Here is a 17,472-nt window from a genome sequence, read left to right as displayed (position 1 = left end):
GCATCGAGGGCGTGCAGGCAAGGTTAGCAGGATGTTTGTTTTTTTTTTTTAAATCGGAAACATGCACACAAGGATAGGGGATGAGGAGCCATGCATACAAGGACAGGGACCGGGAAGCCATGCATCCAAATATAGGGGATAAGGAGCCATGCATGCAAGGAAAGCTTTGGGGGAGCCATGCAGACAGAAACTAGTGAGCCATGCATACAGGGACAGGGTGCGGGAAGCCATGCATACAAGAATAAGGGATAAGGAGCCATGCATACCAGGACAGGGATGAGAGGACAATGCATACCCGACTTATACTCAAGTCAATAAGCTTACCCAGTTTTTCAGGGCAAAATTAGGTGCCTAGGCTTATACTCCGGTCAGCTTGTACTCGAGTATATACGGTATTACTGTGGTGTTTTTGTTACCTTGGCCCTTTGGTGTTTGTCACATCCCCCGTGTGCATTATTCTGTAGTGGCTAGGCTAGCGCCCCATGCCGACCACGGCACTAGCCAGGGCAGTATAGGTGAAAGTGAGGGACGAGGTATCCTGACGGCGGCGGGAGGGGGGGGGGGGGGGGAGGGTTTACCCGTACAGGGCGTTAGGTGAGTGGAGAGACAGGCTCAGGTGATGACCATCCCTCATTCCCTATTGGTAGGGTCTTCCTCTCACCTTTACCATCCCTGTTGTGAGCGTGTTGTGCCATCCATTGGCCGACCACCCGTTGGGCCATGTCACTTAGTGATATTTGACAGCTGCAATGAAATACTTCACGCTGTCATGCTCAAGTCAGAAGTGTCGGGTCAGTCCGTGCAGTGTGATGTGATCATCGCACGAGTTATACAGCAGAATCCTAAGACTGAGGATATTACAGAGCAGAATCCTAAGACTGAGAATATTACAGAGCAGAATCCTAAGACTGAGAATATTACAGAGCAGAATCCTAAGACTGACAATATTACAGAGCGGAATCCTAAGACTGAGGATATTACAGAGCATCCTAAGACTGAGGATATTACAGAGCAGAATCCTAAGACTGAGGATATTACAGAGCAGAATCCTAAGACTGAGGATATTACAGAGCAGAATCCTAAGACTGACGATATTACAGAGCAGAATCCTAAGACTGACAATATTACAGAGCAGAATCCTAAGACTGACAATATTACAGAGCGGAATCCTAAGACTGAGGATATTACAGAGCAGAATCCTAAGACTGACGATATTACAGAGCAGAATCCTAAGACTGAGAATATTACAGAGCAGAATCCTAAGACTGACAATATTACAGAGCGGAATCCTAAGACTGAGGATATTACAGAGCATCCTAAGACTGAGGATATTACAGAGCAGAATCCTAAGACTGAGGATATTACAGAGCAGAATCCTAAGACTGAGGATATTACAGAGCAGAATCCTAAGACTGAGGATATTACAGAGCAGAATCCTAAGACTGACGATATTACAGAGCAGAATCCTAAGACTGACAATATTACAGAGCAGAAACCTAAGACTGACGATATTATAGAGCAGATCCTAAGACTGAGAATATTACAGAGCAGAATCCTAAGACTGAGAATATTACAGAGCAGAATCCTAAGACTGAGAATATTACAGAGCAGAATCCTAAGACTGAGAATATTACAGAGCAGAATCCTAAGACTGAGGATATTACAGAGCAGAATCCTAAGACTGAGGATATTACAGAGCAGAATCCTAAGACTGAGGATATTACAGAGAAGAAACCTAAGACTGAGGATATTACAGAGCGGAATCCTAAGACTGAGGATATTACAGAGCGGAATCCTAAGACTGAGGATATTACAGAGCGGAATCCTAAGACTGAGGATATTACAGAGCAGAATCCTAAGACTGAGGATATTACAGAGCGGAATCCTAAGACTGAGGATATTACAGAGCAGAATCCTAAGACTGAGGATATTACAGAGCGGAATCCTAAGACTGAGGTTATTACAGAGGAGAATCAGAAGCCTGAGGATATTACAGAGCAGAATCCTGAGACTGAGAACGTTACAGAGCAGAATCAGAAAAGTGAGGATATTACAGAGCAGAATCCTAAGAGTGAGTGAATTATAGAGCGAAATCCTAGGCGTGAGGATACTATAGATATAGAGCGAAATCCTAACAGTTAGGATACTACAGTACACACTTGTTATGATTCGACATGATAAAGTCATTGTTGAATTTGCTGCCTGGCCCGAAAACCCCTTTTATATGGCACTTTTCTTTGCTAATGATAAACTATGTTGTACTTAGTGCATAGGCATATTTCTATAAAGTTAATAATAAAGTAGCATGATTCGTATCCAAAAAGTAATTACCAAAATAGCGATGGATAAAATATAACTTTTAATCATAAAATTGAAAAATGACAAACATCACCCTAGTGAAAGTCACACCAAGAACCACACAAAAGAGACGTAAAGACATACAGATAAAAAGGTATACTCGCAGGATTTTCCTGCCTTCAACTTGAGTATAGGGTCTCAATACCAATAGTGGAACTCTTTTTCTGGAGTGGTTACTAGATGGATCAAACCCAACTAAAACATCAAGCTCTCAATGGAGCAAACTGCCAATGTTACCCAAAAGGGATTCAACCATCAAAACTATCAAGACCACCAAGAATATTATCATAAAACCTCCACAAAGTGCTCTGTGCATGCCACTGAGTATTTTACCTTCAGAATAAGGCTATGTTTTTTAAAGTGCTTTTTAGAAGAACAACACAGATCTCTTGCACAAAAGTGCCAGGTGCACACAGAGAAATTATAAATTGGTTAACAACATGAGACCAGTGTGTAGTATACACTATAATGCAGCTATTGGTATTGAGACCCTATACTCAATTTGAAGGCAGGAGAATCCTGCGAGTATACCTTTTTATCTGTATGTCTTTACGTCTCTTTTGTGTGATTGTTGGTGTGGCTTTCACTAGGGTGATGTTTGTCATTTTTTAATTTTATGATTAAAAGTTATATTTTATCCATCGCTATTTTGATGTTTCTATAAAGCTTACCTCAGCTGCTGTAAATTTCTCCCTGGGTCCAGCAGTGATCCAGAGTTTGACACCTGACAATTTCTCAGGCGTAATATCTTCTTTCAAACTAAAAAGAAAAGAAAAAGCTGCTAAAGAAGACCCATATACTAGGGATCTGAGAAATAAGCTGTGCTTCAACAGATGAGATGTGATGTCGTGGCTTACAGATTTTCGATAGCATGAGGTCACCAATACAACCAAAATACAGTTAATAAAATGTCCTGTGGAATTAATAATTTATCAATACTTATTGAGTCAATAGATTATGCCATCAATATGTTATCGGCGCAGATCTAACAGATCTAAGATACTCACTGAATAATAGAAAAAGAAGCTCAGTGAAGCACTGCTGCCTCTTTGGCTTCTATCAAACACGGGGGGCATCATCAGCCTTGTGCTGACCCCCGTAATCTCCCCATGTCCACGACGAGACTCCCATAGTCTCCCCATGTCCACAGTAAGACCCCCATAACCTCCCCATGTCCACAGTAAGACCCCCATAACCTCCCCATGTCCACAGTAAGACCCCATTGCCTCCCCATGTCCACAGTAAGACCCCCTTAGCCTCCCCATGTGCAGCCAATCATCCCATATACATAAATAACTAAAAATAAAAAAAAAACACCACAAATTTACTTTGCCCAGGTCTGCCATGGACTAATTCATTCTAAGTCTATATTTGATAACCCATTTTTACGATATGTCTTGGCGCAAAACTCTCTGGAAATACTTCACCTTTGGATTTTCCAGGAGGCCCGGAGTCTTTTCTGTAGAGCCTTGTACCCTCCACTTTCGTTCTTTGACACATTAAACAAGATGGTGTTACGATTCTCATGATCAGATGCAACCTAAGAACAAAAGATAAAGTGAATAATCAGAAGTAATACAAGCTGGACAGAGTTAGAAGACCATATAATATGGAAAAATAGGGATTTTTGTGTACTCACCGTAAAATCCTTTTCTCCGATCCAATCATTGGGGGACACAGAGACAATGGGTGTTATGCTGCTGGCCACTAGGAGGACACTAAGTAAACCAGAAAAAAAGTTAGCTCCTCCCCTGAAGTATACACCCTCTCGCTGGCTGAGATTTCTCCAGTTCGGTGAAAAAAGCAGTAGGAGCATAAACAGTCAATAATAACTATAACTAAGTCAAAGCCTAAGAATGCTACAGTGAGCCAATAGGCTAAACAGGGTGGGTGCTGTGTCCTCCAATGATTGGACCGGACAAAAGGATTTTATGGTGAGCACACAAAAATCCATATTTCTCCTACGCCTCATTGGGGGACACAGAGACAGTGGGATGTCCTAAAGCAGGATGTCCCACTGTCAGCGGAAATGCAGAGTGATAATGTAAACTCCCCATTAAGCATTACTGCCTAACCCAGGAAGAAGTGCAGAACCGCCTTAGTAAGATTAAAATTGACAAATCACCAGGCCCTGATGGCATTCACCCTCGGGTATTAAGGGAGTTAAGTAATGTGATAGACAGGCCTCTATTCCTTATATTTACAGACTCTATAGAAACAGGGTCTATTCCTTTTGATTGGCGGCAAGCAAATGTGGTACCAATATTCAAAAAGGGGTGTAAAAGGGAACCTGGAAACTATAGGCCGGTAAGCTTAACATCTGTTGTGGGTAAAATTTTTGAAGGGTTTCTAAGGGATACCATTATGGAATATCTCAATGTTAATAAATGTTTAACTCCATATCAACATGGATTTATGAAGGATCGCTCCTGTCAAACTAACCTGATCAGCTTCTATGAGGATGTACGCTCTCAAATGGACCAAGGAGAATCATTGGATGTCATTTATCTCGACTTCTCTAAAGCATTTGACACTGTCCCACATAAAAGATTGGTAAGTAAGATGAGAAAGCTTGGGCTAGGGGAAAATGTGCGTAGATGGGTAGGTAGCTGGCTAAGTGATAGAAAACAAAGAGTGGTTATTAATGGTGCATACTCAGATTGGGCCAGGGTTACTAGTGGGGTACCACAGGATTCTGTATTGGGCCCCCTACTATTTAATACATTTATTAATGATCTAGTGGATGGCTTACACAGTAAAATATCAGTATCTGCAGATGATACAAAACTATGTAAGGTAGTTAACACAAAGGAGGACAGTTTGCAACTACAGACAGATTTGAGTAAATTGGAGAATTGGGCTGAAAAATGGCAAATGAGGTTTAACACATATAAGTGTAAGGTTATGCACATGGGAAGGAGAAACAGATGCTATAATTACTTACTAAATGGGAAACTGCTGGGGAAATCAGACATGGAAAAAGACTTGGGCATCTTCTATAATAATAAATGCGCTAAGCAGCTTCTGGGTTGTAACAACTTCCGTCCAGTTGTAACTGGTGACGTCACAGCACACCTCTTGCCATGTTAACCCTCAACACACCACTCCTCCTCAACACACACTCCTCTCACCTTTCACCATCTCCACTCACGCCCCCCCCTCTTTCACTCTACATACGCCATCTTGAGTATCGTGAAATCCCGTGATACTCAAGATGGCGTCGCCGCAAGAACATGTCGCCGGCGTGGACAACGTCTGGATCCAGGATGGCGCCGGCGGAAGAATATGTCGGGGATCGTGGAGCAGCGGCGATGACGGTGTGAGTATGAGAGACGGAGTGAGAGAAAGGGTCGTATGTGGAGAATTCACAACAGATGGCGCATGGATCACGCGAACAAGCAATGAACCTTGTTGTTTAGTTTTGAGGCCATGAGATCCACATCCGGAGTCCCCCAACGATGACAAGTCTGTTGAAAGACTTCCGGATGAAGAGACCACTTCCCCGAGGCAATGCCTTGGCGACTCAGAAAATCTGGCGCTCAATTTTCTACGCTCGGCCCAATGGAGGATGTGACTCGCTTCGTGCACGGCCATCCTGCTCCGGGTACCTCCCTGGCGGTTGATATACGCTACAGCCGTGGCATTGTCGGATTGGATCCTGATGTGACCTGCGAGGAGACGGTGGAAACTCCGTAGAGCTAATCTGATCGCTTGCATCTCCAAAAGACCCTGTGCCATGTGGCGACGAAAGACCGCTCCCCAGCCGAGGAGACTTGCGTCAGTAGTTACTACCAACCATCTTACTGGGAGAAAAGACATCCCTTGATTCAGGGAGGACCTCAGTGTCCACCACCTGAAGGATTGCCTGACCCGCAGGGACAGAGGGATCCGATGGTCCAGGGAGAACAGGTTCTTGTCCTAAGCTAACAGCAACGCATGTTGTAAGGGGCAGAGGTAGAACTGTGCAAATAGAACTGCTTCCATCGCTGACACCAACTTTCCTAGAAGTCTCATGCCGAAACGAATGGAGTGTGTCACGTCGCCGTCAGACTTGGGGCCTGCTGTTCCGGTCGCGGCCACTAGGAGGCGCCGGACCACCACTTCACCGTCAGACTCGAGGACGGCTGTTCCTGCCTCGGCCACGTGGTTCACCCGTGAGTTATGGTGGTGACAGAGAAGGGGCTCCTGCGCAGGCATCTGGTGGGCGCAGGCTCCGCCCCTCTGTTAGTCGTCAGGGGGTTACTGCATCACCATCTGGCCTGGTCCTGGGGGCGGTCCTAATGACATATTATCAATCGAGGAACCTGTGAGGGATAACCTGATCCCTCAAATACGTTGGGACTGGTCTTGCAAGCCGCCGGATATATTCGTGGTTCCCCTGCGTTCTACTGTGTGAATTGCTATAGTTAACTTTGACCTCAGCCTGGATTTCTGACCATTCTATTGCCTGCCGTGTTCGTACTTCTGCCACCCTCCTGGTTTATGACTCTGACGTTGGCCTGGATTTCTGACTCTGCTTCTGCCTAACGATTTTGTACCTCTGCCGCCCTCCTGGTTGATGACTCTGACCTTGGCCCGAATCTGACTCTGCTACTGTCTGTTGTTTTTGTACCGTTGCTGCCCGACTGTTATAGACTCGGATCCCACTACGTTTTTGGTCCCGTATTGGAACACCTCTCTGGTGACCGCCCTGCTCTGGTCCACTGCTCTTATTCAGACAGCTACCTCCTGCGCTCTGCTATAAATCCAGATCCCTGTATAGGGGTAAAGGGTATCAGGGTTGCTCAGGGAGTTGTCTTACTGCAGCCCAGACTCGCAGACGGACGTCACAGAGTGAGAAAACAGTCGCGCTGCCTGTTGTAAGGCTTGGGTCTCTCCTGGAGGGAGAATGACCAACCCACGGGAAGTGTCCAAGATCATCCCTAAAAGGGAAATCTGCTGAGCCGGTTTTGGGGAAGACTTTTCAAAGTTTATCTTCCACCCCAGGCGAGAAAGTGTATTTACTGTTATCCATGGATTCCTCACAGGCTGGAAGGGACGGACCCTTGATGAGCAGGTCGTCCGGATACGGTAACACCACCACTCCCCGAGAGTGGAGAATGGCCATGACAGCCGCCATGACCTTGGTAAAGACCCTGGGGGCGGTGGCGAGTCCGAAGGGAAAGACAACGAACCGGAAGTGTTATTGTGAATTGGAAAACGCAGGAAATGCTGGTGGGACAGGCAGATCGGAATGTGAAGGTAAGCGTCCTTGATGTCGATGGATGCAAGGAACTCTCCTTTTTCCATGGAAGCGACAACTGATCGGAGAGATTCCATTCGGAATCGCCGTACCCTGACAAACTGATTTAACAGTTTGAGATCCAGAATGGGTCACATAGTCCCGTCCTTTTTTGGAAACACAAAAAGGTTTGACTATAATCCTCTGAATCTTTCGTGATGAGAGACCGGAATGATGATTCCGACCCTTAGCATAGCCTGAACAGCCCGAAGGAAGGCTCTTGTCTTTTTCTTGGGGGGAGAGGAAAGGAAAAACCGAGTTGGAGGGGGAGAAGAAAATTCTATCTTGTATCCGGAGGACACCAGCTCCCTGACCCACTTGTCCTCATTGGGTAGATCTATGAGATTTGGCTCCCCTAGATCCAGAAGCCCTAGGCCTGGGTTTCCAAGAGCGGTTAGGTCTGAATGAGACCTGGGAGCCTCTGTCTCCGCGCGGGGACCGACCTGATCCGGAAGAGAAGGTAGAGGACCAACCGGAATTGTTGCGAGAAGATCAAAAACTCGTCGGCTGTTGGTGGCGAAACGGCCAAACAGCCCCTATTGTTGAGGAAGGAATTTACTTTTTCCCCCGGTACTATCAAAAATGAGTTGGTGCAGTTTCTCTCCAAAACAACGACCCCTTTGAAAGGGGAGAAGGCAAGGATCTTTTAGGTGTGGCATCGGCCCGCCAGCCGCGGAGCCATAGGGCTCTTCTAATGGAGATCGCATTAGCGGCAGTTTGAGCCGTGCAATTGGCGACATCAAAAGAAGCGTCTACTATAAAGTCAGCTGCGTGAATTATCTGCATGGCGACAGTGGTTGCCACCGGAGGAAGATTGGTGCCTTGGAAGGAAGTAATCAGAACTTCTGCCCAAGCGGCCATTGGCTTAGTGACCCAAATTGCTGCGAAAGATGGAAAAAACGCTGGTCCTGAAGTTTCAAAAATTGAACGGGCAAGGTAGTCAATTTGACAATCGGAGGGGTTTCTGACTGTAGAACCCTCAGAAACAGATAGGAGCGTTTTAGAAGCAAGACGCGATACAGGAGGGTCCACTGGAGGGGACTGTAACCAATCCTACATTAGGTCTGGATGAAAAGGGTATTTAGCCTGAGTAGACTTTTGCCCTGTGAACCTGGCATGTGGCCGATCCCTATGTTTCTGGACGGCTGGTAAATAACGTGCACACGCGCTCGGTTTTCTTAAATGAGCTAGGGTGTGCTGGAGTGGGAATATTTTCCTCATCCAACCTCAGAATCCTGTTGACTGATTCTATAAGAGAATCAAACAACTCTTGTTCAGTTGGGGGATTCTGAGGGGCTGACGTGTCAGATTCGAATTCAGAGCCGTGCTCGCTGTGAACCTCAGGAGAGGGCGAGCGAGAGACAGGAGTCTCCGATGCTGAGGCACTGATCGTCCCTTGGACGAGTATGGCCCCTGCTGGGGGACGGTTTCCGGCCAACGCCAGACCCCTCCTCGGGAGGCAAGGATGCTTTCTGCCTGGGTCAGAGACTCCACCGACCGTGACAGGGACGCAGCCCACTCAGGGTTACTAAACGCAGGAGGCCCGTCAACAGCGGTGGCGAGGGACATTGGAGTGCAGGTCAAGGCACAGTCCGGGTCACAGTCCGTGCATAACGGATTAGTTTGTGCACTGGGTAAGGCAGACTTGCAAGTGGTATACACGGTAAAAAACGCAGTGTGCTTTTTAACAGCCCGTTTAGCCTCCTTAGATTGAGGCACAGCGCTCCTGAAAGGGTTAACGGCAGAGTCTGTCTGCAGCTGCAGGGAATGTGCCGTGAAGGGGTTCAGCTTTAATTTGAGGGCAGATGCAGCTTACCCTGTCCTGTGCTGGGTCCCCCAGGGAGGAAAAAACGGTGGCCTTGTGGTGTCACCCGGTATTCGGCTGTCCAGAGCAGGCATAGCGCTCATGAAAGGGTTAACGGCAGCTGAAGACATGGCCCCCGAGAATAGAATTGCGAGTCTCGTAAGTAATGAGAGGCGCCAAGAGGAGGGGGCGGCGACGTTAGTGCGGGCGGCGCTAATCAAATTGCGGCCTAGTAGGCCGAAAAAGCCGGGGACTAAATTTTTTGGCCTACCCGAGCGCCGAGAGGGCAGTGATAGAGAGCCGGTGCACCGTCGCTGACGTTAGGTCAGCACTTCTCCCGGGGGGCAGGACCCGACCCCATACCTCCACTCCTGTGGTCAGGCAGGTCATCGCTGTCTGGGGTCTTCCAGCTGTCTCATCCTCCGGGCAATGTAGCAGAGCTGGAGGAGGTCTTAAAGGGGTATTGCTCAATCGATCCACCCTGCGGTAGGGGGATGGAGAGCTCTGGGGCAGATTCAGGGCATCCGAAAAAACGCTGCTCAAGTCCTTCTCCATGCACTTCTGTGCTACGTCCTGTTGCGCTTGCCCTCGTATCCGTGGAGTACCGACCGTAAGGGAACCATCGTCAGAGGAATCAGCCCCATTCATCGCAGGAAAGTGTACGGGGAGGTATACTCCGCGTGCTTGACTGTTGTTGGTTCGGGGGAGAGCGGGCCGTAGAAAGGAACAGTCGCCCCCTTCACTCCGTCAATTAAAAAATAAAAATTTACAGAAAATTTAAAAATAAAATAAAAAAGGGTGGTGTCATGATCCAGTTTGGATTATGACAGATAAATGCACTAGTAACCTTTTTTTTTCCCTTAAGCTGTGTGCTTAAAGATAGTTTTGCCCCCGGTGGCCATTAGGGTCATTGCACTGTGGTGGCTTCAAGTTCTAGTTTTGCCCCCGGTGGCCGTTAGGGTCATTGCACTTGTTACTTTAGTTTAGTGCACGTGACTATAAAGCAGGTGTGATTGCTCTGGCTCTGCTATAAAAGAGTGTCAGGTGTTGCAATCACTGTTGGTGATAGTGGTCATTTCCAACCAAGTCTGGTGGAGGAAGGAACTACAGAGAGGAGTTCCTTGCTGCTCAGGAGAGCTCTGGTGTAAAGTCTGGTGGAGAAAGGAATTACAGAGAGGTGTTCCTTGCAGCGCTGACAAAGCTTCAGAGCAAAGCTAAGTGGTGTTATCCCTGTTTGTGACTTCCCTTATGTGTGTTTCAGTGCAGTGGTGGGATTAGTTTCTGCACCGTACACTTCACTAGAAAGGTCTAGATGCAGGGCGAGCTAGGGTTCTTAGGTTCCAGCTCGGCAACAGGTGCGGAGCCTGTATAGGGACTGTTAGGAGTGTAGAGACTGGCTCAGGAGAGTGCAGGAGGTCTCCACGTCCCCATTCCCTATCGCAGGGCCCTCCATTGTATCGGTTTCCCTGGTGTTTCCCCTTACTATTTAAATTCGCTCTACTGGAGGCGGTGTATCCAGGGTCGCGTGTGTCATAGAAATTCGCCCTGCTGGAGGCGGTGTGTCCAGTCACACGTTGACCATCACAGGTGGGGTCTGAAACCAGACCCAAGTGCCTCCTACAGACACTAAACAAAGAACTGGAGAAATCTCATCCAGCGAGAGGGTGTATACTGCAGGGGAGGATGTTATGAATGGGAAACCGAGGAGGAAAAACAAGACAACAAGCTAAGTCTCAGAAAACCAGAGAAGTTGGTAACTATGCAGATTGCAGATCCCTGATCTTAACCGCACAACTAGAAGCAGTCGTGGAGCGTTCCTACGTTGGTCCTAGACGCCTCATCACAACCGGAGAACTACATAAGCCTAAAGCAGGAAAAGAGGAAAACTAACTGCCCCAGAGCAGACCCCAAAGGAAAGACAGCCCCCCACATGTACTGACGGTGAAACAAGATGAACATACAAACAAAGGCAGTAAAATAGGCTGAGCAAACGATGGGGCCCGGCTAACTAAAAAGGACAGAAAAGGAAAGACACTGTCTGCAATCTGCCAAAAACAACCTACAAAAATATTGTCCAACACTTCTGATAGCAAAATTAACCCTGAAGTCACTAGACTTCTAAACCTATATCAGCACTCTGAAATATTCTGAGACAGAGCAAAAAAGAGGCCAATCTAATAAGGGACAAAAAGAAGATTGCAAATACTGATTAATAGGAGTGGAATTTCAGCATAGCCCCAGCAGGGGCAGGCTGATTACACAACAAACTGAATTGACCAACAAGCGCAAGTGTGAACATTAGCAAAAAAACACACTTAACTTGAGAAGACTGGAAGAGAGCTGAAGTCCAGGACCTGAGAAGCAGACTGAATCACCAGCACCCGGATAGGGCGTCGGCTGTCTTATATCCAGTCTGATACTCCAGAGATCCAATCGTTATCTTCCTCATCAGGTGGCAGATCACTACCACTTAATCCAACCGCACTACCTCCTGTCACCACCAGAGGGAGAACGGAAGGGAAACTCTCAACTGGTGGAGCAGAAAATGAGTTCTTGACAGGAGGAGCTAAGTTTTTTTCTGGTTTACTTAGTGTCCTCCTAGTGGCCAGCAGCATAACACCCACTGTCTCAGTGTCCCCCAGTGCGGCGTAGGAGAAAATAGAACTTTTATAGCAACGTACTGAATTAAAAACAGAATAGCTATCTGAGGCAGCAAATATTAATATTATTGTACTCAATTAAATGATCCAATAGCAATATGGCTTAAAATATACACAATCCACTCAAAGGGGCACATGCACATGGCCACACTGCAACGCCATGTATGGGGTCAGTCGCAATGGGGCAATTCAAAAGTTTTTACACACATAAAATTAGAATATCATCAAAAAGCTAATTTATTTAAGTTCTTCAATCCAAAAATTGAAACTCAGATATTATATAGTCATTAGTACCAGTGATCTATTTCAAGTGCTTATTTCTGTTAATGTTGATAATTATGGCTTACAGCCAATGAAAACCAAAAGTCATTACCTCAGTAAATTAGAATAATTAACAAAAAACACCTGCAAAGACTTTCTAAGCATTTAAAAAGGTCCCTTAGTTTGTTTCAGTAGCTCCACAATCATGGGGAAGACTGCTGACTTGACGGATGTCCAGAAGGCAGTCACTGACACACTCCACTCCATCCATAGAGTGAATGGGAGGGTGTCCACCTTATCTCCACCTACAGAGCCGACAACGCTGTGTGCTGACAGGACCTGGGAGGACTCGCATGATCTGGGGCTTAAATTGTTGGGCTTCAGATGCAGTCTTTGGTCAGCAAGACTGGAGAGAGGAGTCTCGTGATTTGTGTCTTGTGGAGGAAAGACTGAACCTGTGTTGCTTCAGAGTGGGATGTTAAAACGTATGGACTCTGTTATAGCATTTTGTTTCCTTTGCTTTACTGGTTTTGACGAAGAGGCTGTGTTTACTTTCCCCTTCTTGTTGGTTCATACTGCCTTAAAGGGAAGGTGCCATCCAAAAAATTTTTTTTCAGCAATTGAAAAAATGTAAAGAATTAATGTTTACATTTTCTTAAAAAATATTATCGTTTGTTTTTAATTTTGCAAAATATGAAAAAGAATTTTAAAAAGTTTGGCATTTCCACTTGTTAACACTAGGGGGAGCAGCTAATGAAATCTGGCACAAAAACCCTTGACATCTATAGACACAGTGAGCAGCCATTTTGATGGGGCTTGCAAAGTTACTGACTGTCTTTGCATGTAAAGTCTGGATCAGAACAGGCCATCAATCAGCAGAAATGTTTCCTGGATTTCTGTGGAGCAGACAAGCAGACGGTCCATCCATGTGAATAAAACACAGCGCTCTTTGTACAATCCCTGGCACCGAACAGGGCGCCCCCCCACAGACCAGCACACTGCTCTCCTGAAATACTCTGTGCTGCTGTCGCCCTGCTCCTTCCACCATACATCAGGCCCCTGTCCCCTCGGTTTCACACATCGCCAGGACGGGATCTGAGGAGAGGAATGGGGTCTTCAGTCACCGAGGATGGCAGGCAGCAAGGATTCTGGGAGCAGAGTGACCGCAGCACAGAGTATTTCAGGAGAGCAGTATCACACGGGATAGGATTAGATACACGGCTCAGCAGTCAGTATCACACAGGATAGGATTAGATACATGGCTCAGCAGACAGTATCACACAGAATAGGATTAGATGCACGGCTCAGCAGGCAGTATCACACAGGAGAGGATTAGATACACGGCTCAGCAGTCAGTATCACACAGGAGAGGATTAGATACATGGCTCAGCAGACAGTATCACACAGAATAGGATTAGATGCACGGCTCAGCAGTCAGTATCACACAGGAGAGGATTAGATACACGGCTTAGCACACAGTATCACACAGGATAGGATTAGATACACAGCTCAGCAGTCAGGTAAAAAAAGAAAATTTTTTCAGCTCACCCCAAAGAAGACAGCTATAAGTCCGATCGGTGCACGGAATGTGGAAACAGGATCCCTCTGCAGCAAAGCGTAATATGGAAAAAAATTCCAGCATCCAGATCAGTAATTAGATTAAAAAATTTTTTATTCCTTTATTCCAAAATTTAAAAAAATCATAAGATTCTCCATCATGATAAGAGACGCATCAGGATGTGTAGTTGGACGCGTTTCGGACAAAAAAACAGTCCTTATTCTAAGACAACCTGTCTTAGAATAAGGACTGTTTTTTTGTCCGAAACGCGTCCAACTACACGTCCTGATGCGTCTCTTATCATGATGGAGAATCTTATGATTTTTTTAAATTTTGGAATAAAGGAATAAAAATTTTTTTAATCTAATTACTGATCTGGATGCTGGAATTTTTTTCCATAATACAGCTCAGCAGTCAGTATCACACAGGAGAGGATTAGACACATGGTCAGCAGTCAGTATCACACAGGATAGGAATAGATACACGGCTCAGCAGGCAGTATCACACAGGATAGGATTAGATACACAGCTCAGCAGTCAGTATCACACAGGAGAGGATTAGACACATGGTCAGCAGTCAGTATCACACAGGATAGGATTAGATACATGGCTCAGCAGACAGTATCACACAGAATAGGATTAGATGCACGGCTCAGCAGGCAGTATCACACAGGAGAGGATTAGATACACGGCTCAGCAGAAAGTATCACACAGGAGAGGATTAGATACCCGGCTCAGAATACAGTATCACACAGGATAGGATTAGATACACAGCTCAGCAGTCAGTATCACACAGGAGAGGATTAGACACATGGTCAGCATTCAGTATCACACAGGATAGGAATAGATACACGGCTCAGCAGGCAGTATCACACAGGATAGGATTAGATACACAGCTCAGCAGTCAGTATCACACAGGAGAGGATTAGACACATGGTCAGCAGTCAGTATCACACAGGAGAGGATTAGATACACGGCTCAGCACACAGTATCACACAGGATAGGATTAGATACACAGCTCAGCAGTCAGTATCGCACAGGAGAGGATTAGACACATGGTCAGCAGTCAGTATCACACAGGATAGGAATAGATACACGGCTCAGCAGGCAGTATCACACAGGATAGGATTAGATACACAGCTCAGCAGTCAGTATCACACAGGAGAGGATTAGACACATGGTCAGCAGTCAGTATCACACAGGATAGGATTAGATACACGGCTCAGCAGAAAGTATCACACAGGAGAGGATTAGATACCCGGCTCAGAATACAGTATCACACAGGATAGGATTAGATACACGGCTCAGCAGTCAGTATCACACAGGAGAGGATTAGATACATGGCTCAGCAGTCAGTATCACACAGGAGAGGATTAGATACACGGCTCAGCAGGCAGTATCACACAGGATAGGGTTAGATACACGGCTCAGCAGGCAGTATCACACAGGAGAGGATTAGATACCCGGCTCAGCAGGCAGTATCACACAGGAGAGGATTAGATACCCGGCTCAGAATACAGTATCACACAGGATAGGATTAGATACACGGCTCAGCAGTCAGTATCACACAGGAGAGGATTAGATACACGGCTCAGCAGTCAGTATCACACAGGAGAGGATTAGATACACGGCTCAGCAGGCAGTATCACACAGGATAGGGTTAGATACACGGCTCAGCAGGCAGTATCACACAGGAGAGGATTAGATACACGGCTCAGCAGGCAGTATCACACAGGAGAGGATTAGATACACGGCTCAGCAGGCAGTATCACACAGAAGAGGATTAGATGCACGGCTCAGCAGGCAGTATCACACAGAAGAGGATTAGATGCACGGCTCAGCAGGCAGTATCACACAGGAGAGGATTAGATACACGGCTCAGCAGACAGTATTACAGATATGCCCACACTGGTGAAACTTCCAGCCCCCCCAATTATACACAAGACTATGGGCTGTATAAGTCACTGTCCTCCTCAGACAGCCATAAAAGCAAAGGTGTCAGATTACCGGAGATCACTGGGGCTGTGAGTGAGGAGGCGGAGACAGAGCAGGAGGACGCTGGAGCAGGAAGCACAGGGCCGAGCCTGGAGTAAGCAGTACAGAGGAGCATAGATGAAAGTCACCCGCACTCACCACTCTCCATCCTCCGGCTCCAGTGAGCGCTTCTCTCCTCTGCTGACCACCTTCTCCATATCTTCAGCCTCTCCTCACAACACAGGACCTGTTAGGCTGTGTGCACACGCTGCGGATTTTGCTGCGGTTCCGCAGCGGTTTTGGCCGCTGCGGACCCGCAGCAGTTTTTGCTGCGGTGTACAGTACAATGATTCCCTATGGGAATCAAAAACCGCAGTGCAGACGGTGCGGAATTTTCCGTGCGGATTATCTGCGGTTTTCAATCCGCAGAAAGAATTGACATGTCAATTCTTTCTGCGGATTCTCCTGCGGTTTGCCATCTCCTCCATTGAGGAGATGAAAAACCGCAGGGCAAAACCGCAGAGCAATCCGCAGGTAAAACCGCAGGTCTTTTGACCTGCGGTTTCACCTGCGGATTGTACAAAATCCGCGCGGATGAATCCGCACCTTTTCCGCAGCGTGTGCACACAGCCTTATGCCACAAGTGGTCCTGTGATAGAGGGTAAGTGGAGCTCAGCAGATAGCACTGGGCTACAGTACAATGGCGCCCAGCCACATCTACAGCAGTGAATGGTGCAGCCCACAGGGGCGTGCCCAGTTCACTGCTAATGAGGCTGCAATGTGCGGTCGGAAGCCGACCGCAGTTTCCTATGTGCAGGGACGGCCATATTTGCAGACTGTATGAGTCCTCCACAGATCTGCAAATCAAGATGGCAGCGCCCAGTGGCTACATGAAAACATTATTACAAACAAACCATAAATCCTGGTTAGTACAACATTTGCTGAAACAACATGTTTTGTAACTTACTATTTTTTTTGCAAATTATATAAAATTGCGGCACCTTCCCTTTAAAATAAACCAACTGAAGACTTAAAGAGACAGTGTTCCTGTTTTCTACCTCCATGTACCGCCAAGTGAGTTGAACTACCACAATATATACAGGTGCTTCTCACAAAATTAGAATATCAAAAAAGCATCATCATGCTTCCCTCTGCTGACAAGATTTTTGGAGATGGAAATTTCATTCTCCAGCAGGACTTGGCACCTGTCCACACTGCCAAAAGTACCAATACCTGGTGTAAAAACAACAGTATCACTGTGCTTGATTGGCAGCAAACTCACCTGACCTTAACCCTATAGAGAATCTATGAGGTATTGTGAAGAGGAAGATGAGGGACACCAGACCCAACAATGCAGACGAGCTGAAGTCTGCTATCAAAGCAACCTGGGCTTCCATAACCCCTCAGCAGTGCCACAGGCTGATTGCCTCCATGCCATGCCGCATTGATGCAGTAATTGATGTAAAAGGAGCCCTGACCAAGTATTGAGCGCATTTACTGAACATACATTTCAGTAGGCCAACATTTCAGATTTTAAAATCATTTTTCAAGCTGATGTCAAATTTTCTAATTTACTG

General features: G+C 46.5%; 1 protein-coding gene and 1 long non-coding RNA gene across 4 annotated transcripts in view; one reads left to right on the top strand and one right to left on the bottom strand.

The window, feature by feature from the left end:
* Positions 1 to 17,472, bottom strand: part of IFT52 (intraflagellar transport 52) — a 101,579-nt gene that overhangs the window by 79,975 nt on the left and 4,132 nt on the right. For all 3 annotated transcript variants that reach the window (XR_012222376.1, XM_073555323.1, XM_073555324.1), the window contains exons 2-3: positions 3,786 to 3,898; positions 3,030 to 3,117 (exon numbers count right to left, since the gene is read on the bottom strand). Coding sequence is in view for 2 of the 3 variants with exons in the window: in XM_073555323.1 (XP_073411424.1) it covers positions 3,030 to 3,117; positions 3,786 to 3,898 (201 nt within the window). In the remaining variant the exon portion in view is untranslated. The remainder of the gene's footprint in view (positions 1 to 3,029; positions 3,118 to 3,785; positions 3,899 to 17,472) is intronic.
* Positions 16,528 to 17,472, top strand: part of LOC141059085 (uncharacterized) — a 51,843-nt gene continuing 50,898 nt past the window's right edge. Inside the window, exon 1 of the long non-coding RNA XR_012222378.1 lies at positions 16,528 to 16,556. This is a non-coding gene — a long non-coding RNA (uncharacterized lncRNA). The remainder of the gene's footprint in view (positions 16,557 to 17,472) is intronic.

This window comes from Dendrobates tinctorius, unplaced genomic scaffold (genome assembly GCF_039654945.1).
Source record: "Dendrobates tinctorius isolate UK_male_01 unplaced genomic scaffold, ASM3965494v1 ptg000223l, whole genome shotgun sequence".
Classification (NCBI taxonomy): Eukaryota; Metazoa; Chordata; class Amphibia; order Anura; family Dendrobatidae; genus Dendrobates; species Dendrobates tinctorius.
Note: the sequence above shows the minus strand (reverse complement) of the source record. Positions and strands in the feature narration are given on the sequence as shown.